Consider the following 26,927-nt stretch of genomic DNA (forward strand, 5'->3'; position numbering starts at 1 on the left):
GTCTGTAAAAAGAGTCCCTAAGGGCAAAAAAAAAATTTGAAAAGAAAGGGAGAGATATTTGGGGTTTCTTTAGCTAAATCTTAAGATCTTCGTTTGGCAAGATGACTTCTAAGTTTAAAGGGGAAATTAAAACATATGGGGCTTGGAGCTTCCCATATTCAATTTTGGTTCTCACAGCTACTTCACGAGGTCTACACTTCCTCCATGTTATAGCTGAGGAAAATGAGGGTCAAACAGAGTATACATCTTACCCCAAACCACACAGCAGAGCTGGGAATCAAGCTCAAGTCCACCTAATACCAAAATCCATGCTTCTCCATGCCATCAGTAGAAACAGCCAGGCAGGATGGCTCACGGTGGGGCCCTTGTAGGCAATGTTCTGTGTGTGTCTCTGCCACCCCCCCCCACCAGCTGTCCCAGAGGAAGTCCACTTCTGCCTGATGGACCTCTGGGGTGCCAATGTTTCGTCTGGAAAAAAAAAAAGTAACAACTGCATGGTTCCATAATCCACACAGTCTTCCTAAAGCCTGAGGTGAAAATAGAAGCTCACCCATTTTCCCTCTCTGCTTTCAGGTTTTAAAGTCTTCCCTCTGTGCTTTCTAACATGTGGTTGCTGATTTTTTTTGTCCTTCAAAGTTCAAAAATGTCCAGTTAGATATTTTTTTCTAAATGTCTTAGTGTATTAACCAGCTTTTTCATATGCATTCTGCCATTTCTAAGACGTCAGGAGTGGACGCCCTCCAGCAGCTGCTAAATATCAGAGTTCATGCCCCAGAAGTGTGATGGCTGCCGTCTCTGTTCTCAACGTTCCTTAAGCCTCCTCCCTGTCACTCCAGTGAGCTCAGCCTCTCATAGCTCAAAGCAGGCTGTGCAGCCCTTTCTTCTGAACTCTTTAATAAATCACTCCACAAATCTGCTTCTTCATATTTCAACCTCTTCCCAGGGGAGGCAATCACAAAGCGAAAAGACCATTTTAGGATTCCATCTTCACTTCAAAATCCCTTTACTAAAAATCTTTGATACTTGGCTTTACATTTTCTTTAGATATATGGAATTTTCACTGAAAAGTCAGGAGGTTGTCAGAAGGGTGTGAAGGTTCTGAAGCCTTCCAATCAAATTCACATCTTGGATTTGACAGAAATGTAGCCCGTCGGCACAAATTAAGGCTCGGTGATTCAACAAGCCTATTGGCTAGTCTCTAGCCATCCCCCACCCTGTTCCCACCCCTTTAAATCTCCTATAATTAGTAACAGCAGCCACCATTTATAAAGGATCAACTGGTGCAGACACTGAGAACTTTGTTATCTCATTTAGTCCCCTTGGCAAATTTAGGAGAAATCTGAGAGGCTTGGGGGTTCCATGAGTTGCCTCAGGTCACCCAGCAAGTGAGCGTGCAAGCAAGCGAGCAGCTAGGATTCAAACCTAACTTTGACACCAGTGCTCTCCCTCTAATCATGACACGATGCCACTTTCATCACAAAATAGTTTCTTTCCTCCTAAAATAGCACTTCTTCAAGCATATTCTTGCAGATCACTACCACAGCAGAAGAACCCAGAAGGCCCTCTTTGCTGGGTCAACATGTCTTTACTACAAAAGAATGGGAAACAGAAAAGGTAGGTGGGGGGGGGGCGTGTGAGGGGGTAAAGAGGTCCTGAAGAGTGCTTTCACCTCTGGCCCCCTTCCTCCTATTAGAGGTCAGATGAGCAGTCCCTGGAACAAATGGAATGAATCCCTGCTCAGTTTCCCACTCACGTGTTTACATCCCTGACTGGGAAGAAAGAACTGAAGTGACAAGTCTCAACCAGGAGGAGAAGGCGAAATGGCTCCATGTCTGTATTAATTAACCACTGCCTCCTCCCGGCATTTCTTTTCTGGCCCCTCACTCTGGTCAGTGAGTCATAAAATGAGGACAGGACTCCAGGGAGGTGAACACCACAGCTGCACGGCCATGAACCAGAAATGACAAGACACAGGTGGCTAGCGACTTACTTTCCCCACGGGTCTCTGCTCCCACACACCCCCGATGCATCTCTAAGCAAGGGGCGCACAAGCGTTGTCCCGCAACAGAGAACGAATCGGGAATGTTCATCTGAGCCAACACAACCAGCCACTTAAAACTACAGCCTGAACCCCGCCATCCCTGTAATGTATATGAAACCTCAGAACGTTTCACCTTTGCTGAACTTTCAAACTGAAATACTTCATTACACTTGAGAGCGTAGCTGGCCCAAGCAGCCTAGTTCCTCCCCACTTGCTTCATGAGGCCCGTTTGTAAAAAAACATTATTAATGGTCAAGAGATTCCAAGAGAATTTGCCTGCCAAGATTTATCTGGCAAAGGAAACATACTCCATCTCCTGAAACACAGGTTTAAAAAGTCCGTTCCAATCTTCGTTTTGCTAAACGTTGCGCCAACTCACTTGAGAGAAAAATCGCAACTGTGCAAACCAGCATTTTAAAAATGAAACGCCAGCACCCGGTCTCGTCAGGCACTTACCCTCAGTGCTGGAACCGATGACGTCCTCCACGCCTAGCACTTGCCTCCCCGGGCCCAGCGGTGGAGTGTGAGCGGGCACGGGGTAATTTAGAAGAACGGCCTTTCCCTCAGGATGGACCGGAGGAACATCCTCTTCCGAAGGTGGTGCCCCTCCTTCTGGGTAGGAAGGTGGGGCTCCCCGGGCAGGACCCAGCGAATCTCCTTCTATCTCTGATGCAGCTGGGCCTCTGGTCCCTGGCTGTTGCCAAGACTCGACTGGGCCTTTTAAACCTGGGGCATCTACCCCGCCCAGAGCTCTACCCTCTTTGGCTTGAGGGTCCAAGGTGGCAAATTCGGTTTCAGGGTAGAGGGGCCGATCACTAGCTGTCAGCTGTGGCAAAGGGGAGGCCGGGTCAGATTCCGACGGAGATATCCCACCTCCTAAAGGTCTTGGCTCAGCTTTCGGCTGGAAGGAAACATCAATCCTGCTGTGGTCATCCCAGGCGTCCTCTGGCTCACTTGGGAGGTATTCCACTTCTCCCTCATTCTCATCATAATAATCCAGATTGTCCTCAGTGTAGTCACTTCCTGGGGCTGCCGTAGGGCCGAAGGACTGCTCCGGGGGAGGTGAAGGGTGGGTTTTGGTAAGGTCTCCAACGGCGGCTGGCCTGATACTGTCCAGTGGGGAGGAGCTGCCGATATGAAAAGCCCACACTCCAGGAACCCCCAAGTTGCTCTGTCTAAATTAAAAGGAAACAGTGCATGACACAAGTGTCCATTTACCCACCATCCCACAACAGTGAGCAACTTATCATAAAACTGAAAGGCTATTAAGATCAGATTCAGAGTTTTCACTAGTATAAAACCAAATAAAAACCAGGCCTACATGCTAACTAAAAGGAGTATACTGGAATTTTGACGTAAACTACCTCTTATTTAACTTTAGGTTTCAGAATGCTAGACCATCAAATTAGAAATCTGCTCTAAAATTCACATTTTGTCTAAAATCTGGCTATTTGAAAACAAACAGGGAATGTGGGAATACTTTATACTTTCTCTACTTTTAACACACTCAGGAAAATGTATGCTTAAAAACCTTTGCCAAACACTTAAACAATAATGACTAGAACATACTTTTGAGACTTAGTCATGTACCAAATGCTTAATGTTCTTCGATACAATCTGCAAGGTAGGGGCAGTGATCGTGCCCAATTTTACAGAGGAGAAAACAGGTTTAGAGAGGCTAACTAATCTTCTTAAGGTCATACAACAAATAATTGGCAGAGCTTGGACCTGAATTCAACACTGACACCAAAGCCCATGCTCCAAACATCTACATTATGTCAAAAAACCAATATACTACAGTCTCTCAGCATCTGAATTATCATTGATCCACAGAATGTTACAGACAGTTCCCTGTTCAAGCACATGGATTAATCAATTAACTAATTGACATACAATGGTGAGTTGATGTAAAAAAAAAGAAAAACTCAAAGAAAAGTAAATGCCCACGTCTAAAAATTGTTGAGCAAGTGCAGAACAAAGTTAAGGGGAATATAAGAAAGCAGTTTAGTCAAAATGCCATGGGTTATAGGTGAGAGGTGTTCAGAAACATCTGGAACCAGACAGCTCATGCATTTTCTTTACTAGAAAAGAACATGGACCCCATTCAGTCTTCCAAATGTTCCAGTGATGCATTATTTTACTCAATGATACATTCTAAAGAGAACAACTACATAAGATTTCTAAAAATTAAAAAAATAAAATAAACTTTGAACAAACAAGGGTCTGGCTAGCTTGAATGCACCAGTTTCTATACTTCTCTGGTAATGTGCAAAATACCAGGCTCAGAGCCCCCACGCTACGGGATTTCCTCAACAGTCAGTCAGTGAAGTATGAGAGTTAAAGACTAATAAGGTAATAAGAAATTTATCCAATCATTATAAGAACAAGAGACTTGTGCTGATTTGGGTAGGTACTGATCACATTCACATGGATTCCTATAGCAGTAATATTTTTCAATACAATTCTGAGAATGTCTCTTTCCCTCCTTTCTTCCTCTTCACCTCTCCCTCTCTCTCTTTCGTGTGTGTGTGTGTGTGTGTGTGCATGCACACGCATGTAGTTATTTCTGCTGCTATTATAGTTACTTTAGGGAAAGAGGAGCAGAGAAAGCAAAACCACGATCCTTTGTGCAACATACTATGTATACTTGGTATGTTCTAAGATTTAATGTTGGTGTTTTTTGGCAAGCAAATAAGGAACACTTTAGTAAAAAGATAAGGGAGAATCCTGAAGATCTGAGGATACTGCATTTATTATCACATCAGAGGTGTTGCAGCTGTGATATTTCTTCTTGAAGTTAGAGAAAACTATAAAAGCTTCAAAGAGTAGGAAAATACAAATTATGGCAGAAAGAAGCTAAGTAATATAACCTTCTAATGAAATACAAATCACCATCTTGGCTTTTGTCATTGTGCGTGATGGAAAAGTAACCAATTTGAGCTTATCCTAAAATCCGAGGTCATTTGGAAAGCTTGGTGATAGAATTTATTTTCTAGAAAGGAAAACAAGGCTACAAAATGGGATGACAGCGCCTTCCTCCCTGGGTCGTTAGGAGGAGTAAGTAAGAAAGCCACATAAAATGCCTAGCATGAGGCTCTGCACATAATTAGTACTTAGTAATTACAATTTGTCTTCGAGGAGATAGAAAAGTATAATCTCGAAAAATACAAATGGGTGGATTCACATTTAAATTGCCGGAAGAGGAGTTATGCCAAATCCACTATGAATTACATAATTTATTACCTTTAAGCTTACAATTATGAGACAAATTTGAGGAAGACAAAGATTCTATTGACTAGGAAAATAACTTTATTCTTTAGAGATGCACACTGAAGTATCTAGTATTTAGTATGAGCATGATGTTGGTAATTTACTTTAAAATTCTTAAGCAAAAAAATGATGAATATTGGCAAAATGTCAACAACTTCTAAATCTAAGTGATGAGCTTTTGGGCATTCATTTAGCTATTCCCTCCACTCTCCTGTGTATTTTTGAAAATTTAAATAGTGAAAAGTAAAACAGAAGATTAAATCGGGGAACATTTCTACAATTTGGAGGTAGAGAAGGCTTTCCCAAGAATAACAAAGATCTAAAATCATAAAAGAGCAATAACTTTGCCAACCCTAAACTTACAGCTTCTAGATGCTAAGAAACTTTAAAGATGGAACAACTGGATAAAAATATTCACACCGTATTAAGAGGATTAATTTCCTCACTATATTTTTTCTTATTTATAAGAGCTCTTTGGACACACCTGGACAGAAAATAGCAAAGGACAGGGGCAGAGAAGTCACGAAGATAGATATATGGCTATCAAACATACGAAAAGGTGTTTGGTTTCACTAGTAATCAAATAAGCGTGAGAGTATGAACATTTGACACCGACCAGATTCACAAATATTGAAAAGAAAAGAAGCTGCCGATCACAGCCCTATCTTATTGGTGAGGACATAAACTGGACATTTCTGAAGGACAGTGTGTTCACGTTCATCAAAATGTTTGACTAAGTATAGCTTTTCCCGGCAATTCTACTCTCAAAAAGTTATCTTTCACGGAAATGAGAATCCGACCAATGTGTGTTATGCTGTTTACTGCAATGATATTTATAAAAAGAAAATAAAAAAACAAGTTAAATGTTCATCAATAAGTTATTATCTTAATAGTATATAAATATGACACGATATTTTGTAGCCTTAAGATAATAAAACAAACATCTTCCTGAATGATACCTCTAAGACAGTGGTAAATGGGAAAATGTCACATGTATAGCAAAAGAACCATACTGGTTTTAAAAAGTTCTTGCATTCTAGAAGGACTACAAATATTGGCTAGCACTTGAAGTGGTGATGGTGGGTAATTTGTGCTTTTATTTCGCATTATTCTGCTTTCTTTTTTATGATAAGTATGGGTTATACTAAGGAAAAATCCCTCTGTCAGTCCCATGTCTTCCGTCCTCGTCAAGCAACTCAGCGGTATCTGGGAAGCATCAAAGATACAAATGAGGGCAGGCGTGGAGGGCGGTACATGGGGGTGCTGTGCGGTGCACGTGCACGCCTCTGTGTGTGAGTGAGTTCCGTGGGGTCTTTATCACCGTGGTGGGGGAGCTCAACTGCTTTTTCCTACAGGCTTTTTGGCCCCCACTGCCTCCGGTACGCTGAGTACAGTTGGCACTCGTTGCAGTGCTCCAGACCGTTGATCCGTTCATCTGCCCACCCTAGCAGAGTGCAGGCTGCTCATGGGCGGGGCCTGCGCCTCGGATACCTTTGTATTTCAAGTGCTTGGCCCATTGTGATCTCTCGATAACGTCTGAGGAGTAGAGAATCTCGGGGCTCCAGAGTGGAAGAGGAAAGTGGAACCAGAGGAGAGAAAGCAAGGAGCTCAGTTTTCTCACATCTGGACTTAAAGGCAGCCTGGAAGGAGACCTAAAGATGCCCAAGGTGGGTCCTAAGACTGGGAAAGGAGACCAGGCTTCGGCACAAAACAAGTAGTTTGGGTCTCCAGGCTTGTGCTTGAATTTTTGCCACTGAGTAACTTCGAGGTCACAGGCAACTTAACTTCCCTAAACTCATTTGTCAAATTGAGAAAACAATAGAACTTACCTCCTAGGATTCTTGTGAGTTTTAATTAAGATAACTTCTGGAAAGTGTTTTACACAGTGTTTGGCAAATAATAAGCTCTCAATAAATGTCAGCTCTAGGTAACCATATTTGGTGGTAGGGCCCGCTCCCTGGCAGCTGAGCAAAGCAGATGGCATGCAAAAGTGTAAGGGCTTCCAGTGCCCAGGAATAATGTAATGGGAGGGAGAAGCAGTTAAGCAAGGCTAAGTAACCGATGTGTTCTGCCTGGCTTCTAGACCAGGATTTGGGAAAGGAATAAAAGCAAAGATACTTTTTCACAAGCCCTGAAATTAATAAATCTCAACCGGTGCTAACCCAGATATGGTGCTATGTGGACTGACAAACAGCAAAAGGGGCTTATTATTACGCTAGCAGGGTAAGCCTCTGCTGGGTCTCAGGAATGTGCTGGCTACCTCATGGAAAACCAACCAGTATGGTTTCAGTTAATGAAGCCATACAGAAACCCTGAGACCTCTAACTGCTACCCATGTGTCTGGTTTTCCCTTTTCCCCAAATTACACTATTCTTGATTTGACTTTTAACATGTATCTGTCTAAAGGACTAAATCACAACATCTCCTCCTTGTGAAATGATTAACCTGGAAAAATCTCACTCTGGGCAGTTACATTACTGGATATTTTTATGTGGCTCCAAGAGCAATGTTTTTCATAGAAGCCTCAGTGGTTGTGCAAACACACACACACTGCTCTGTTTCCGGTATCTATACCCAGTAGGGCAGGAAGAATAAAGGGTCTTTTATATTTTGGTGAATTTGCTCCCCTCAGGGTCTAATCTGGTGTCTGGTTTTGACCTGACGCCTCCCTTAGAAGCCACCAAGATATTATTTAATGGTCTTATGGCTACTCGAGTTTGGGTAGCTCCGATGGGTCCTTACATCAGACAGGGAAGGGCTTACTTACTGGTAGAGATTTTTCACAGACTGTTCAGTGCTAGTCAAGCTGAAATAGGGTCCCTCTCTCTTCAGGTCATCGATCTCCCCTCGGCAGAAGCCCACCCGAGCGGGAAGCTCGAGCTGCACGTTGTAAGACTCCTTGGGGCGGGTTCCAAAGAACTGAAGGCCATTGGCAGGGTAAAGAAAGAGGGCGTAGGTATCAGATTCATCAGATGCCAAAACTGCCTGGAAAGTGTTCAACTATGAAAAACAAAAAATAGGAAATAATCTTAATAAAACAAACAAGAAAAGAAAAAACAGAATGCAAGCAAAGCATCATAAAGTACAAGGGTCTTCCCCCTTCTCAGAACTCCTCCAAATTGCTTTTATGCATTTTATTCTTTTTAATTTCCTCTTCAAGTTGTAATTGTGTAAGCCATATTATTATCATAATCCTCCTTTATCATTTAATACTTGAAATAATGCATAGGTAAGAACCACAGGTTACAAAAATAATGTTTTCAAGGTTTCAGACTTCTCTCATCCAAACCTCTTTAAGAGCTAAGAGCAAGTCCAAAATTAACCTGTATATTCCCACAGCCGCTGCCCTAGTTTACTGCCCTGGGCACTCATGTGGATCATTCATTCATTCATTCATTCACCTGTTTACTGAACGCCTATTACGGGCAGGCACGGTGTTAGCCGTTGGCTGATCAAAAGGCCTCCTTACTGTTCTCACAGCCTTGCTCTTTTTCTCTTTCATCTGCCTTTTCACAGCAGCACGTGAGTTATCCAACCCCCCTTTCACAGAGCAGGAAACAAGACATGGGGGCTAACAGATCTGCCTAAGGCCAGGTAGCTGGTACATGGTGGCAGGCCAGCCCGCTCCAGAGTCCATGCCCTGCACCACTAGTCCGCCCCAACTACTCCTTAGCATCCCATTCAAGGTGGTTTATAACTGCCCCAAACTCTTTTCCCAGGTTTAGATCCACTGCATCTTCATCAGACTATGTCATATTCCCCCCCTGTGCCATGTACTTTAATGCTTCTGTATTTTTGCTCATTTTTCCCTGTGCCAGGAAACCCTCCTCACCCTCTACTGCTGCCCTTCTGAGGTATTCTGTGATTCCCTGTAGATTTATTTCTGTTCTCTGACCATCCATAACACCGGGTGTTTCTGGTTACCATCCACCTCATTTTGCCTGGTTAGCTGTTTAAGTGTTTGTAAACTCCACTTACTAATAATTCACTTGCACCTTAATTCAGCCAAGTACCTACTAAGCTAGACATTATGCTTGGTGCTGAAGGAAAAGGTACGGAAGGAAGGGAGACTCTGCCCGGGACAGTCTTACACTTAGAAGGGAACAGCCGTGGCTGGCATTTAGGAGAGTTGGTGGAGAGGATAGTGGAGGCCAGAGAAGGGTGTGTGAGACGTCAGGCTTAGGTGTGGAGGCATCCCCACAGAGGTGACCTGTGAACGTTCATAAACACAGGAGGAGCCAAGCAGACCAGAGTGAGAGACCAGGAGTCTGAATTAGCCGCAAACTCAGCACCCAGGCCCTCATAAAATCACTCCTTAAAGTTCAATTTATTCTTGTATTTTCAGCCAGATAGTTTTTGCCTTTACCTAAGTAATGCTACCTCCACCCACACCCCGACATGATCTGTTAGTGGTACTTCCTTATCTTAAAAAGGTGTTATATTTAGGACTCTGAGAACTCTTCTCTAAGTCCCCCCCTTTTTATAATTTGGTAGGGAACTGGGAGCTATTTATAAATACCACTACTTCCTAAATAATGTGACTCTTAGAAATGTTATTTACTGGTAAAGGGTATCATTTCTCCATTTTGCTAGACAGACAAAGGTAGGCACAGAGAAGAACATCACATCTTACTAAATAAAATAGCAAACAACGGGAATATGTCCTGCATTTTGTTCTGTCCTGGGCCCTTCCCCATATGGTGCTCAGACTCTTCCAATGTTTATTCTTCCTTTCAGTGCTTAATTGCAAAGTATAGTTTTGACACTTTGCTGATAACACAAATCAATTCAGGTGTTAAATGCTTTTCAAGAAAAAAAGCACACAACCTTTCTTTTTGTTCTCTAACATAGAAACACTTACCTTATTTCGCTTTCTTTTTTCCCTTTTTTAAAGATTTATTTTTAAGTAATCTCTGCACCCAACATGGGACTCGAACTTACAACCCCGAGATCAAGAATCGCATGCTCTACTGACTAAGCCAGCCAGGCACCCCTGCTTTCTTTCTTTAAGCTCACATACTTCAAGATGGCGGGGGGTGAGGGGGATGGGCGGGCAGTATATTTGTTATTTTTGCAGTTGTTCATTGTTTCATCAGCAAAGCTTGCCTGTTCCAGAAACAAAAGGCAAAGGATGCTTTCTAGAATTACTCAAAGCTAGGAAACCATAACTTCTGCCAAATGTAAACAAAGCCTCTTCTGCATCATGTCTATACATAATATATACTACATCATCGATTAACGTTGATTCCATAACGTCAGAGTACTCCTTTAGTCAGAATCAACAAAGTTCAGCTAGGGAAAGGAAAGTACTTGAGGAAAGAGAAAGGACTTGTTGTAACAAGCTAGGCTTTCAAACCTCCTGGCATTGATTACTTACAACAAATGTAAGATAGGAAGAATCCTGGTTCTAAGTTTAGAGAAATTCTGTTAAGATAAGGAGGAGGGGGGGGGGTCCCACAGATCCTGAGGGAACTGAAGGGGATGGGGGAGGAAGGGAGGGAGAAAATAAACAGAGCTGTGAAGGGGAGTGTCTGGCTTTTACTGTGGAGTCTGGGAATTTAGCACTTTATTTTATTCATTCTGTCAGTCAATAAATTCATTTCGATGAAAATTTATTCAGTGCCTTTTATAGGCCATCCCTGAGCCAAGCACTTATATACAGGTGGCAAGCCTTTATTTAATTTACTTGTCTCTACTGACAGGCAAAAAGGGGGATTTTAGATAGAATTTCTGATCCCAAAGTACAGGCCAAAAGAGTTTGGCTGTTTAAAAAAAACACCCACACACCAAATGATCACTTTTAAAGTTCTCTCTTTTGGCTCTACAAAATTCTACATCTAACTGCTAAAGAGCACACTTCACGAAGTCCTGAAGGACTCCTCCTCCCAAAGCACTCCTCGACTAGCTTCCAGACCGGAAAGGAAAGGTCTTCACATTCCTGGAGACGAGCACCTTTGCAAGAACCGCACATGCTCTGTCTCTGAAGATAAACCCTCAGATGGGCTGCCAAACCCCACAAAAGTTCACCGGTTCCCAACTTCCTCAGGATCCCAGGGAGGAGAGGGGGGCCTCCATTGGAGGACGAACAGCACAGAGGCTGCCTGGCTTCAAGGTTTCTGCCATCCTGTTATCCGAAAGAGAGAAAAGCCAGAGTTGTCAGCAGAAACCCGGCACGCTCTGACTCTCCCTTTCAGGTATGGGACATCAAGCAATGCTGACTTGACACTCGGCAGAGCCAGGCTGATGGATACAGAACATGCCCCTCTACAAGCTTCTAAATTTGCAATTCATTTAATTAATTTCAGCCATGTAGTGAAGAAACAGAAGAGTGCCAGCCTTGTCCCAAACGGGTTTGCCTACGGTGGCTTACAAAAATCACAGAGAAAATGAAGAAGTAGGGTGACTCTTACAGGGGTCACAAAGTTCTCTTTCCTGCCTTCCTTGGGATCACATACTCTCCACGGTGGTGGTATCACTGACTTCTGGCCGCCAGGGTTTGGGTTGAGCACTAACCTCCACTCCTTAATATACTTCCCCATCTCCCAGCCCCTGTAGGTCACTGTCACAGGCCTGATCTTCTCTCATTCATTGGTATGCCCTAAATCCTACAGATCCTGCCCCAAATTCAAAGATCTGTGCTCTAGTCTCTAAGGTGACATCCTTCCTGACACTTAGTCTTTAGCAACACTTAAGCATTTCATTAACCAATTTCCATATATGTCTCTATTCAGTACATCTTCATAGTGTATTTTAACCTCAGGTTAAACGTTTTCAGATAGATCCCAGACCGCCCCTCTTCTGGACTTGAGCTCCAGAAGTCAAAAAGCTACAACAAAGTCCTTCTTTTACCTCTCCTCCTCTCTGTGGATTCGCCCCCCTCCATCAACAACAGTCATCCTTTGAAATAAGTCAACACACTTTAGTCCCCACATTGAGGTTCCACGACTCCCCTCATCCATGTCTCCTACCTCAGCTTTCTCTACCTGCTCCCAGGACAAGGCCTTGCTCAGAACAATTTCTCCTGCTGCCTCATTCTCAAGATCCATTCTTTCAGCCCTTTTGGCTCAACTTAAATTCCAGGTCAACAAAAAAAACATCTCCCATATCACACTGATTTGTGTGACCCAGTTCTCCACAACTCCCATCCGTCAAACAACAACAAAACAATTTTCCCCCTCCCCCAAAAACCACAGCTGAAGTAAACACTAGTCCTCTTTATGTCTCTGTCAACAAGTTCTTTGAAGGTCAATACCATGACTTCTTTGCCCCGTAAAGTACCTATGACAGCTGAGGAGTCTCAGATTAACTGAACTGATAAGCACTATTTGTTCTTTTTTTTTTTAGAGAGCGAGTGCACCACCCCGCCCCCCACCCCGGCAAGCCAGGGGGAGGGAATCTTAAGCAGGCTCCATGCCCAAGGCGCCCAACACAGCAGATCTCACGACGCTGAGACCAGGACCTGAGCCCAAATCAAGAGTCAGACACTTAACCAACTGAGCCACCAAGGCACCCCATATTTCTTCACCTTTTTTTTTTTTTTTAAAGGTTTTATTTATTTGACAGAGAAAAAGACAGCCAGAGAGGGAACACAAGCAGGGGGAGTGGGAGAGGGAGAAGCAGGCTTCCCGCGGAGCAGGGAGCCTGATGTGGGGCTCGATCCCATGACTCTGGGATCATGACCTGAGCCGAAGGCAGACGCTTAACGACTGAGCCACCCAGGCGCCCCTCTTCACCTTTTTTTTAGTTGTAGTTACACTTTGCCATTCCTGCAACATCACATACAGCATCCTGTCATACCCATCATGAATATCCACGGAGAGAAAGGACAACAACTGAAATAGTTTTAAGTGGTAAAGATGTTCCTCTGATATCTTCAAGTTTGCAACATAGGGTTAGTGTGTGAAGGTTTAAGCCACGTAGAACTCACACAGCCCTTCACACAAGGCAGGTTACTGTTTGCCAAAATCTATCTCGAAAGAATTATTAAAATAAGAACTCAAATCACAGGGCTCTTTAAAGTATTCAGAAGAAACTTCAATGTGGGTAATTGAAACAACATCCTCTCTCCAAACAGAACCCTTATCTCCTTTCGAAACGAAACAAATTCTGAAGCCAACTCAGCATATGGCAATGTCTGAAGAATGATTTTAACTAGAAAAGAGAGATGGAATCTACAAATCCTCCTGTACTTCCCACCCAAAAGAGACCAGACAGAAGTTGTAGTTCAGAAAACCTAGCATTTAAAGAGTCCTTATGCAAAGGCCTTACATCACAGTGTCCTTACAAGACAGAGAAATTTAAAAACCAGAATCATCCTATCAAGCCAACATGGAGGAGCACAGATTGGCTGAGCATCCACACCCACTAGGTCTAAAAGAATACAGTGACTACTTAAAAATGTCACCCTAATTAAAAATGCCACCTTAGTTAATTCTGACAACAATCCTGTAAAGTAGGCATTGCTCCCCCATTTTACAGGTTAGGAAATAAGAATGAGGCTGAGTCATTGCTTCCAAAGTCACTGGATAACCTTTCATAATGCACATCTTCTTTCTTTTTTTTTTTTTTAAAGATTTTATTTATTTATCTGACAGAGAGAAAGAACAAGTAGGCAGAGAGACAGGCAGAGGGAGAGGGAGAAGCAGGCTCCCCGCTGAGCAGGGAGCCCGATGTGGGGCTCGATCCCAGGACCCTGGGATCATGACCTGAGCCGAAGGCAGCCGCTTAACCGGCTGAGCCACCCAGGCGCCCCATGCACATCTTCTTTCAAAATGTTTTTATATTGTCATGGTCTTCACAACCACCATGAAGGTTGGGTGAAAGAGTGGTATTCCCATGCTACAGATGAAATTGAAACAATTAATTAACAAAGTCACCATGTCTGTATTATAATTTTGGTTTCAAATAAGCTGTGAAAAAATGGAATCTTAAAGCTCTAGTGTGATTTCACCATCCCAGCACGTCTGTGTAACTGCTCATCTCCGATTCATCTCACTCAACTCAACTTCATCCTTATTCTGTTGAAACAGTAAGACAAACGCAGCTGAATTCTCTTCAGAGCGCACAAGCTGGGGGTGGGGAGGGGCAGAGGGAGCGAGAGGGGAAGCAGACTCCCTGCTGAGCAGGGAGCCTGACTCCAGGCTTGATCTCAGGACCGTGAGATCATGACCTGAGGGGAAAACAAGAGTCGGTTGCTTAACCACTGAACCACACAGGTGCCCCTGATTTTAAATAAGTTTTTTTTAACCTTATATAAAAATGAGTGAATGAGTGAATGAATGTAACATAATTCATCTTCCTCCAATCCTCCACCTAGCCCAATGCCCTGCACAAAGGAAGGCCCAATATATTTGTTTGACTTGAATGTATTCTGCTGAACTGAATCACTGAAATATCAAACCCGCATCTGTAAAAAAAAAAAAAATTACTCAAGAAAAAAACTAAATGCTGCCTGACAAAAAAATGAATGTCAAAAAAAAATTCAAGTATCTTTTATTTCTAGATCTTCTTTGAATAGCCTTTTGGGACTATTTCTCTTACAGAACACAAAACAAGAATGGCCACCATCTTGAACTACTCAGTGAGAGCGGGTAAGCTGCTTAATCTTTCAGGGAGGATATGTGCCATCTTTCTATAGCTAAGAAACACTATGATGAGTTAAATAGAGATAAATTAAAAGAGTGGCAGCCCTTTGAGTATGAAATTTTAAAAAATTTTAAACAAATTTTATTTGTTTATTTGACAGAGAGAGTGAGAGAGAGAGAGCATAAGCAGGGGGAGTGGCAGACAGAGGAAGAGGGAGAAGCAGCCTTCCCCCTGAGCAGGGAGCCCGATGTGGGACTCAATCCCAGGACTCTCTGGGATCATGACCTGAGCCGAAGGCAGATGCTTAACCGACTGAGCCACCCAGGTGCCCCTGAGTATGAAATTTAAATTCAGGTCTTATTTCACAGGAGGAAGCCCTTACCTATTCCAGGAAAGAAGCAGGTTACCATTTGCCAAGCCACCCTGGTCCCACCTGATGTCCGTTTGGAGTTCTTTAAATGTTGCTGCCAAGCCTACAGGGCTGGGAGCTCGGGTTGTTTTACCTTCTCAAGTAGAGACTATAAAACAAATGGAGGACAGTCCTCTATAACCCAGGGAGCATGTAAACTGATGTTTCTAGGACAATTTGGCAAAAGCTATCAAGAACCTTATAAGTGGATCCTCTCTGGCCCACCAGTTCCACTTCCTGGAATATCAAGTAAGGACATGTGGAAAGATTTAGCTAAAAAAAAAAAAAAAATGTGCTTCACAAAATTATTTATAATGATGAAAAATTGGAAATAACTTTAATGACCACCGGACACAGTGGTAAATTCACTGGGTGGAATATTATGCAGATATTATAAATGATGTTGTAGAACCATACTGAGTGACAATGAAACATATTCACAATATACTACTGAGTGAAAAAAATAGTTTACAAAACAGTATGTGCAGTGCAAACCCATTAGTGTTAATAGACAGTGACATAAATACAGATATTAATAGGAAAAAAACTTCTGGAAAATATAAATGAAAATGTTTAACAGTGATTATCTTTGAGTGGTAGGAAAATGAGTGGTTGTTCTTTTTTAAATTGCCTGTATTTGCTGATGTTTTCCCTTCAATGAACATATAATTAGAAATAATTCTTATATAGTTAGAGGTGATTCTAAAAATAAACAACCAAACAGTGAACTGCCTTGTGTTCTGAGGGCCTTCCGCATCTGCACTGGCGCCCTCATATCCGATCCTTGCTAGAAGTGGCCATCTCTCCGATCCTTAGAGGACGGCCTGGAGAAAACAGCCTTCTTCACTTTTAATCCACTTCAGCCCTGGTGCCACCAAAGGATCCATCAGGTTCGCACAAGAGCCGACTCAGAAGAAACTCCAAGCCAGTCCCTGGGCTCCAGCCCAGAATTCAAACCCATCCCTCCATTGGCTCGGCGGCCAAGCACCCCTGGTCTGTTACCTCTCCTGAGGGCGGCACCCGGCTGCTGGCCTCCTCGTAGGCGCCCACCTGCTCCCAGGTGGCCACGAAGGCGTGGGTGGGGGTGAAGTACGCCGCGGGGCGCGGGAAGCCTGCGCGCACGTAGCGGGCGGCCAGGCCCAGCACAGCCAGGGACGTGTCCTCACGGTACAGGACCTGGCCCCTGCCCCGGCTCGTGTCGATGTCCGCCAGGAAGGGGGCAATGGCCGGAAAGTCTGTGGGGAAGTCATCGTCCACGTACTGGGTCTCCCTAGGGAAGTCCTGAGTGGAGATGATACCGTTGGTGCCCACCTGTGGGAGGAGAGGGACAAAAGGTGACGGTCGCGTACGCGGCAGGAGGCCCTCGGGCGGCCACCACAAGTCCAAATGTGCGCGCGCCCACCCGGCTACGCACGGAGGGAAGGGAACCGCCCGGGGTTGAAGCTGCCCCTTCCCTACCCGCTGGGAACCCGACTCCTGATTCAGGGCGACCAGCGCAACTTCAGCCCGCGTGCCGCCCGCCACCCCCACCCCACAGCGCGGTGCGATAGGTCCAGGAGCCCTAAAACTCCTGGTTCACGTATCTTCTCACTTCCCGCACAACGCAGGAGAAAACCTCCGGGTCCGAGGAGGGAACGCACTAGCTCTGCAGACGTGCACAGCCTTCTCGCCGTCCTTACTGCAAACCCCACTGGCCGCCCCAGCATCCGCACGTCCTTTTCTGCCGGGGACGCTTATGTAGCTGCGAATGTGTGGGTCTGAATTCTCGCTCTTCCTCTCGAGGTAAAGAAAAGCAACTCAGACAGCAGCATCGCTGCAGAGCCACGTCCCACCCCAGGGGCGCTCGGGGACAGCCGGGAGTGCGGACTATTTCCTCCCCTTGGAAGGCAGGGGTTCGGTGAGATCCACACTACATCGGCCCGTGGGAAGAAGCTGCGAGAACTCTGCCGGTTCCCACACCAAGCGGGGGCTGAACTTACGTAGAGGTAGCTGAACTGGGCTTCGTAGAAGCGCAGGGGACTCGCCAGCTTCACCGGGGCTGAGCTTTCGTCGTCGCCCTCCTGCAGGAGCTGGTCCCCCCGCGACTGCCCGTAGGGGAAAAGCTCGTCTGGGTGCAGCGCCCCGGCCCGGGACAGCAGCAGCAGCAGCAGCAGTGGCGGCGGCCGCAGCGATTGCAGCGCCAGTCGCCGGGCTGCCCGGTCCCCCCGCATGCTGGCTCGGCTCCTGGGCTGCCCGGCGGCAGAGCGCGTCCCGGCCCGGCCCGCCAGCCCACTAGCCGCGCCGCGCCAGCCTCCAACCTGGATCCCCGCGGGCGCCCGGGCGGGCCGGGCCTCCGGGCCCTCCCAGCGCGCTGACTGGCTGCGGCCCTCGGCCGGGGACCAATCACCCGCTCGGGGAAAGTTCGACAGCGGCGGCCACATCTGGTTCTTGTTAAAAGTTTTCTAAGGCAGCGGTCGCGGGAGCGGCGGGGCAGGCGAGGTAGAAGCCTCGGGCCAGGGCTGTCCGCAGTGCTGCTCCGCCTCCGCCTCCGCCTCCGCAGTCCCAGAGCGGCCGGGCTCGCTCCCGCCCTCCTGCGGGGACTGCTCCGCGGGGCCGACGAGCCCCTCCCCCGGGACCAAACGGCCCGCGAAGTCCGAGGGCAGCGACGCGGCAGGAGAGGACCTCAGCGCCAAGGGGGAACCCCGCAGCGGCGTGTGCTGGCTGGCGCGAGGCGCCCCGCCAGGCTGGCAGGGCGAGGGTGTGGTGGTGGGGTCCCGGGCGCCCCTCGCTCTGGGGGCATTGTCGCAGCCGCAGCTCCCTTGCTCCACCCAGAGACGCCCTGCCGAGAAGCGCGCTTCTGTATGAAGCCGGAATGATGGGGGGGAGGGTCCAATTCCTAAGTTCCGACCCCCATCCAAAGACTACCGCCTGGGAAGACTGGGCTACCCGCCGAAATGCCCACAGGTCTGGGTCTGGGTCAAGAGAGCGCTGTGTACCTTTCCCAGGGAAAACGGGACCTGGAAGGACCATGAAACACTACTGTGTGTGATCGGCTCCATGTGGGGCATGGAATGAAGCATCCCATTTGGGCACCAAGCGGAAATGGGTGAGGCGCCAGGGTGGGGGCACCTTGGGTCTCTCACCCGCTGCCTTGCCGGCATCGGGGTTGCCTTTGCGGTGGGCAAGGGGATGGTAACCTGAGCCCCTCCCTGGGACAGGAAACCAGCTGCTAGATGTGGGGGAACCCCATCCACCACAAACAACCCCTCTGTGAAGCATCAGGAGCCAGACGAGATTTTATTACCACTTTTATTATCAAGAACTTGAAATTTCCCAGATCGTCTGTTTTCCCTCTCTAGTCCCCATGGGGTCCTTGGAAGCAAAGGTATTTAAAAAGAAGGAAGAAAGTAAGCCTGTGGAAATGCCTTAAGGGATGTTTGAAAGACAAATTTCTTTTTGTGGGTGTTTATTCCAGTTACACAAATCCTTCTGGGCCCAGAGGGCCAAGCCCTGAAAACTCTGAAGATACCAGACTGTGAGACTCAGTATCAGCACAAAATGGAAAACTGGCTCAAAGCAGTTTGCTTCCTCTGACTGTGAAGAGTTGTTTGCTTGTTACAAAAGTGTATTTGTGTTTGCACATATATGTTCTCATTTCTATGGGAGATAGGTATTTTCACTGTACTGAGGAAGAAATGAAGGCTCAAAGACATGACGTGATTTGACCTAGCCAAGGTCACCTAAAGTTACTCTTTGATATAAAATCCTGCACCAGCTTTCTCTAGGTTTTCCCAGTCTCTCAATTGAACGTAATAAAAAAAAAGCTAACATTTATTTGGTGGTAATATAAGCTATCAGCTACTAATATAAGCTACCAGCTATAGGCTAGTGGCTTAAAATGACTCCCAAAGATCCCCATTTTATGGTGTTCATTCCCTTGTATAATCCCCTTCCCTGGAGTGTGGGCTGGCCTAGTGACTTTTAACCTATAGAATGTAGCAATAGTGACAAGAAGTCACTTCAGTGATTAGGCTACATCTGTCTTGGTCGCAGACCCTCTGTCACTGACTGATGACACAAGCTGTTATGCTGGGGAGGTCCACATGGCAAGGAACTAAGGGTGGGCTCTGGCCAACGGCCCGCCAGGCACTGAATTCTGCCAACAACCATGTAAGTGAGCTTGGAAATGGATCCTTCTCCAGTCATGTCTTGAGGTAATACCTCATCTCTGGCTGACACTTCGACTGCAGCCTTGTGGGAGACCCTGAAGCAGAAGACCAGATTCTGGACCCACAGGAACTGTGAGAACTTAATAAATGTGTGTTGTTTTAAGCTATTATGGTTTGGGATAATTTCTTATGCAGCAATAGATAAGTGATAACAGCTAGACACTGTGCTAAGGAAACCAAGACTTAGAGGAATTAAAAAAAAAAGAAATCAGTTAGTTACATGGCTTGTAAGTACCCGAGCTGGGATTTGAACTCAGATTTGAACTAATCTGTCTGATTTCTAAATCTCTGCTCTGAAGCACTAAATCATATTGCCACAAGGTCCTTTGCGAGGCTGTTCTAGCCTACCTCTCTAACTTTAGCTCTGGCCACAGCTACCATTTCAGCTGAGACTTTAGTTTTCAAATGCAACCTTCTATTTTATGGCGTGGAACACCTTCACATGCTAGTCCCTCTACCTATAATGCTTTTCCCAATCAGTCGCCTCTAGCCAACACTCATTCATCCTTCAACACTTGAATAAAAAATCATTCTCTTTCCAGAAGTTTCCTGGAAACCACAGTCTGATTGAGGATCTCCACGTGTCCTGTGTGCGCCATTATCATATCGCCAATCCCACCGTATCTCCCCTAATCCCTGACCGCCCATGTCTCCCTCACCCCTACCGCCACACCTTGAGGGCAGGGACTTTGTCTTACTCGGGGCCTGCCGCAATGCTTGCCTGGCTCCTCCGGAGAAACTTAGAGAAATGTTTGTTGAATGAGTGAAAGCAAGCAAACCAGCCTGGGGCTAAGATCCATGTCTGCTGACACAAAAGAAACATTCTTTCCCCGACACCACCTTTCCTGCTAATCTGACCTGAGTTTCAGACTCCTCTTTAACCAGGCTACAGAGCAGCTCACCTTCCACTGTTTTCCAGTTTGGGTCATTCTTTCATTCATCCATCCAACAACTATTTCCTGCAAGTTTACCATGACAAACACAACTCGGCAAGACATAATGGAGTATAATGGGTGACCCCTGACCTCAAGAAACTCTTGAGCTGGTGGGGGAGGGGGGAATGAAGCAAGAATATGACAAAGCAGCCACATCACAACGTAGCACAGATTTAGCAGCACAACAAACAAAAAGAGCTGTCGCCCTGAGAAGGTGTCACCAGTTCCGAATCGGACGCGGAGCACAACGAAGTAGACCCGACAGGGCAGGGGCTGAAATGAGCAGTGCTGGCTCCCCAGCTGCTTAAAGTGGCCGAATTCTTCTTGAAATACGAGGCTATAGACAGTTGTGCTTGAGCAGACATTCCTTTGAGCTCTTATTCTAATATTATTTTTAAAAGACCATGGCACCCAGTGGTTTCTCCCTTAAAATGTCACTCTGTGTCTTCAGGAAAAGAAAAAATCTGTCATAGTCATTTCCCTGGTCAAAGTAAATACTGAGGAAATACTTCTCTTGTATCCAGTCCCAGAGTAGAATTTCTGTGACTTGCCAGACTGGCTGAAGAGACAGAGGCCCCTTTGGGGTTGGCAGTTCTATAATTCTTTTTTTTTTTTTTTAAGGTTTTATTTATTTATTTGACAGAGAGAGACACAGCGAGAGAGGGAACACAAGCAGGGGGAGTGGGAGAGGGAGAAGCAGGCTTCCCGCGGAGCAGGGAGCCCGATGCGGGGCTCCATGCGGGGCTCCATGCGGGGCTCCATGCGGGGCTCCATGCGGGGCTCCATGTGGGGCTCCATGTGGGGCTCGATCCCAGGACCCTGGGATCATGACCTGAGCTGAAGGCAGACGCTTAACAACTGAGCCACCCAGGCGCCCCTGGGGTTGGCAGTTCTAAGAGGACCTCTATGGACGTCTTAGTCCTCTTGGATTGTATCTGCATGGTAGCTCCGAGCATTAGTCGAGAGGTAAGATGATTCAGGTGCAGAACTTTTTATCCCAAGCCAGGAATGGCACCAGACGCCTTGCCAATAGACCTCGTCAAGAGTCTCCACAGTTATATTTTTGTGTGTGTGGTTATATGTCTGTTAGAAATACCGAGACTTCAAGAATGATGATACTTCCTGTTATTTTAATCAAGAGAATGAAAACACATTTGCTCCACAGTGTGGCAAATAGATGTGGGGATTCAAGAGCAAGTTCTATGTATAGCCCTGACTGGTATGTGTGTGTGTTTGTACTGGAGGTGGGCTTGGCAGAAAATGTCTGGTTCTTGTTGCGCATAGTGATTCTTTGCATAACTTTACTATCCATTAAATTCCAGGGTGGGTATATTAGCACGTAGAAAAAAAACAGGGCTGTGCAAATTAGCACATCTCCGCAGACTTAGGCTTAATTGAAATCGTTAGGCCTAAGAAAAACCATGCACTGCTTAGAAGTTCTGAGTAGTGCTTGGGATAGATTTGGTGGGATCCCTTTACATTCTAACGACCTCCAAATATATCCCAAGCGCTAGGCTTTCGCTTGAGTTTTTCATTTATATCCCTCCCCAGGTGGGATGACATATGAAACCTACTTCTAGAATTAGATCCACTACTCAGAATTTCTGAGTTGTCAGGTTTTGCTGGTGGCAGCAATAGCCACTCCTTCTTGATTACCATTGCCCTGTTTTCTGGTCCTCATCAGGCTCTCACCCGCTAGCCTTTTGTGGCAGAAACGATAGGTTAGCTACCCAACCCATATTCCCAATCTCCTCTCTTGTGTGAATCCACCACAGACGGAGGGAGATGAGGGGTGCTCCCTCGGGTTCTCTTGTGGCTAGAGTCACCATCTAGTGGAGTCCTGGCCAGACCGCTAGCAGTGTGCGGAAAGGCTGGTGATTTGCTCTTAACTTGGTGATTTCTGGGGATAGTTGCATCTTTCTCCATTCTTGCTGCCTTACATGTGGATGTGTTGGTTTGAGCTTGGACAACCCTCTTCTGACCGTAAAGTGACAACTATGAGGACAAAAGCCTGGCAATGCAAAAAGACAGGTAGGAGATGAGTGTCTGAGTCGGTAACTGCCTCCCTCCAGACTATGTGTGAGGTGAGAAAACAAACCCACATTGGTGTAAGCCACGTTACGTGCTGCAGTACCTAATCCTGATACTTGGCTAACTCCTTTCTCTACCTCTGTCTAACACACAAATCTGACCAGAACATGTTCCTGTCTAGGACCCTTCGGTGGATCCTCCCTCACCTGCAGGCTGAACCTTGAGCTGGAATGGCCCTGAGGCTTGGCCTCTGTCACCTCCTGCCCTTTCCTAGCTAGACCTTTAGCAAAACTGAACTATTGGTAGTTCCCCATCCACACTGATAGCTTGACTCCAGTGTGCCCTGTTTATTCTGTTCCTTGCCTGGAACACCCTTCTTATCTTCTGATGATCTCTCATTGCCTCCAGGACTCAGTTCAGACATCACTTCACATGGGCAGCCTCCCAGAGTTCTGGCAGACTCTGAGGGTTGTAACACCTGGGCACAATCCCGTCTCATGTCCTCACCAAAAATACCGAAGTGGTCTATTTATATCTGTCCCTTCAACTGGCTAAAAGGGCCTCAGGGGTAGTTTCCATATAATGGCACACTTTAGTCTTCTTTTCTTCTTAGGCACTCTTATGGACTCGGTACATCTATATCAGATCATTTTTACCACAAGTCTGAGCACAGAGAAAGAGACAGGCCTTGATAGGCCACTAGAATGCAAACCAACCCTGAAGACAGGACCGTATCTTCCTCATCCTAAACATCACAGGTCTAGGAGAGTACCTGGTACAACCTTCTGGGCTGTTTAGTAAACCGTTGTTGATTTGAATTGGGAACAAGTGTGGTAAAGAAATCTTCCCCAAAAATAAATAAATAAAAAGAAATCTTCCATAATGCCCACACTTTTTCCTGAATAACCTACTCCCTGATTTTTCACATACTAGTTATATTCTGGATTGTTGTGGAATAAAAGGAATTGAAAGGTGTGGCTTTTATGTTGATAGCCAGGATACCTTCACTACTAATTATATTTGAAGGTATTATGGTTAACAGCATTATTTTCCTCTAGAAAGAATGGCACAGAAAGGCCAAAATTGTTCTCTCTCTTCTTGTAACTCCCTGGCGGGCACAGGCTGAACCTCACAAGTTAGCACTTAACATCAGCATCCATCTTCACAAAGACTTCTCTCCCCACCCAGACTATACGTTCCTCAAAGGGTCTACTTTTCACTTCCTTTAAATACTCCCACCACTCTCTGACACAATGTTGAATAAATAGGGCTGGTCAACTTCTAATGAGTTGAGTGACTGCCCAAGAGTGACCTCAGTGTGTGCTGTCTCCGTTGGGTAGTGGCTGTGATTGTGTTTCCAAAGGCTGTTGTCCTTGGCTTCATCTGTGCTTCTTTCCTAGACATCCTGTGCTTCTTACCAAATTGAGTCACCTCGTTTCTATTGCATGTGACCTGCTGGCCATTGTCCCTTCCTCTAGAAGTTAGTGTATGAGTCAGAACAATGTTAATAAAGCCAAAGATAATAATAGCAAGCCTTAACTGAACCTCTATATTGTACCAGGTTCTAGTTAAGGACTGTATATACATTATTTCATTAATCCATTCAACATATCCAGTTTGCAGACGAAGAAACGAGCGGAGAGGGATTAAGCAACCTGATCAAAAACTCAGCCAGCAAGAATTAAAACCAGAATTCAAACTCAGGTGGTCTGACTCCAGCACCCAAGCTTTTACCCTTGGAAGACTGTGGATCTGAGTCCCTGGTAGACCAGTTACTTTGCTCAGTAACATGTTCATAGATAGTATCTTTAATTCTGTAAGCCTGATAAAGGTAATTCATTCTAATATTCCCTATCATTTATAAAGTTGGAATTGTGTTATCTTTATCGAAAACCATCTCATGCATGTTTAGGGAATTATAAATACCTAACCTTCAGAGAGAAAATATGACCCAATACCCTTAATGAGTTTGCAATCTAGATTTGGAGATAATAATAGCTATAATTGATGGAGCATTTATTATGCAAAAGACACTGTAATATATTATTTGCAATCCTTACAACAACCCTACAAGATAAGGAAAATGAGATTCTGAGGCTTTAACTGACTTGCTCAGGTTCTAACAACTAGCAGGAGCTGAGCTAGGATCTGATGGTGCCGGCAGTCACATCAAATGTAAGTACGGTTCTGTTCCATGCATCCGGTGACAGGAACCTGGTGCATAAGTCATACAGAATGACCGTGAGCACCAAAATGAGCCAGCAATCTTCCAAGCATAAATATCAGAAATAACAAAAACAACAAATAAATGAAGAAAAGACAAAAATGTGAAGGCTACAAAATCTTCTCAGTGCTTGATTCCATTAATATATTGATAGATTCCCCAAGCAGTAGCCCGCCCATATCAGATACTACTCATGTTTCTTTATAATGTAATACTACTACCAAGGTTAGCATGAGTAAGAACAAACTCTCAAGTTCTAAATGATGTACAGTGGGCCATGGCCCATGGCTGCCCTCTTTTTTTGTTGTTTTGTTTCTACCGTGGCCATGTAACCTGATAAAGATACTCCATGAATTGGCCAGGGTGCATTTCCACTGCCAAAGTGAAGTACATCAAAGTGAAAAGCACTATTTTAGCACACAGTCATAGTAAATAAGTATCTCTTTTTGGACCTTATTTTTCAGCCACCTTATGTTGGCAAGGCCCCTTTGAGATATGGTCTTACTCTCAAGTCCAGTGTTCTACAGCTATAATTCTCAACAATAGCTGCACATGAGAATTACCTGCGAAATTTTTTCTCTCTCAAAGACAAAATAAAACAGAGCTCCTGGGGGTCAGACTTGGTAATCAGTATGTTTTAATGTTCTCAAGGTGATTCAAAATATCGCCAAGGTTGAAAACCACTGTTCTACAGATACCTTATAAATAGCTTATGCTGGCTGCTTTGACCTAAGGAAAACCTATTTATAAGTCACTGATTGTTTGAACCTACTCTTAGTATTATTTTCAAGATAAAATGGTCTCTTCTATAGCTGTGGTACAAAGCAGTAAGGTTTAAACAAATCCTTTAGAAGTATGAGCAGATTCACTATACCTTTTTTTGGAGAAAACTATGATCTTACCATCTCTGTGACCCACCTCTGTGAGGAAGTAGAATGATCTCTGGCCTGGGAAAGAATAAAAAAAGTAAGGCTTCTAAATTTTCCCAGCAGCATGTCAACTCTGTTGGTATATATCTGTGGCCTGCAGAGCTTTCTTTGATGAGCCGCAATGAATATTGCTGTATTAGGGAGCAGGCAGAGAATGTGGCCAGAAATTAACCAAAATCCACCCTTGGCAACAGTTTCCTAGACACATCTGATATTTGAAATACAGCCTACAGGACATATTCTCTATATTCTATCCCTATATTAATTTATGTCATTAGAAATAAATGTACTTGCATTATTTTGTCTTGCTGCCTCCAAAAACTACCTTGACTGAGTTAAGACTTACTTTTATGCTTTCAACTTTCATGGAAGGTCTTTATGGGAAAAGTCAACTTGACATATATTTTAGTATCTTTTTATAAAACTATACTTATAGATATTGTCTATGTTAATGAATTTTCTCATATTAGGTTTCCAAAAAAAAAAAAAAAAGTCTCCTAAAATTTGGGACCAGGAATGAGTCCCAATCTGAATGTCTCTTTGATCAGACACTGAGAAACTATACCAGTCCACATAGATCATCACCTGGTGCAAGTCACAAAACCCAAGAGTTGAAGCCAGAGCTCATTTCATTTTAGGAAAGCATTTTTTAAAAAGATTTTATTTATTTATTTGACAGAGAGAGAGAGAGAGACAACATGAGAGAGGGAACACAAGCAGGGGGAGTGGGAGAGGGAGAAGCAGGCTTTCCGCCGAGCAGGGAGCCTGATGAGGGGCTTGATCCCAGGACCCTGGGATCATGACCTGAGCCGAAGGCAGATGCTTATGACTGAGCCACCCAGGCCCCCTGAAAGCATTTTAATTAGATATCAATTCTTCAAGTTCATTGTGCTGAGCGCTGAATGTGTCACCTTTCACACCAACCCAGTCTTCCTCCTGCCTTCCATTGCTGTCAATTGCACCAGCATTTCCCCAGATACGCAAGCTGGAAACCTCAGTCCCCTCTGCTGGATTTCCCCCTTTCCCTTCTCGCTGACTTCCAGTTACCTGACAAATGGAATGGACCATAATTTCACAGAGATCAAGATTCTGCCTATTTTACTTACTGATGTATTCCCTGGCGCAATCCCTGACACAAGGTAAATGTTCAATAAATATTTATTGAGTGAATAACGTTCTATAGCCTTGCCAGCTTGCCTCCTACTCTCTTTAGTCTTTCCCTCCTCCTGCTCCTGCCTGCCATCATTCAAGTACAGGCTCTTCCCACCTTTCCTTGTCAGTAAATAACACGACTC

The 26,927-nt window shown here is 45.0% G+C and overlaps 1 protein-coding gene across 4 annotated transcripts in view; it reads right to left on the bottom strand.

Moving 5' to 3' along the window:
- Window positions 1-17,795, bottom strand: part of NID2 (nidogen 2) — a 58,457-nt gene extending 40,662 nt beyond the window's left edge. For 3 of the 4 annotated variants that reach the window (XM_032405110.1, XM_032405111.1, XM_032405113.1), the window contains exons 1-4: window positions 17,285-17,795; window positions 16,308-16,616; window positions 8,079-8,311; window positions 2,498-3,216 (exon numbers count right to left, since the gene is read on the bottom strand). In XM_032405110.1, the coding sequence (XP_032261001.1) occupies window positions 2,498-3,216; window positions 8,079-8,311; window positions 16,308-16,616; window positions 17,285-17,725 (1,702 nt within the window). In that variant the 5' untranslated portion in view covers window positions 17,726-17,795. Of the gene's footprint in view, window positions 1-2,497; window positions 3,217-8,078; window positions 8,312-16,307; window positions 16,617-16,945; window positions 17,116-17,284 lie in introns of those variants that run through there. The other variant, XM_032405112.1, reaches the window with a different exon arrangement.
- Window positions 17,796-26,927: the final 9,132 nt, after the last annotated feature.

The sequence above is a fragment of the Phoca vitulina genome, unplaced genomic scaffold, assembly GCF_004348235.1.
Source record: "Phoca vitulina isolate PV1807 unplaced genomic scaffold, GSC_HSeal_1.0 scaffold7, whole genome shotgun sequence".
Taxonomy (NCBI): domain Eukaryota; kingdom Metazoa; phylum Chordata; class Mammalia; order Carnivora; family Phocidae; genus Phoca; species Phoca vitulina.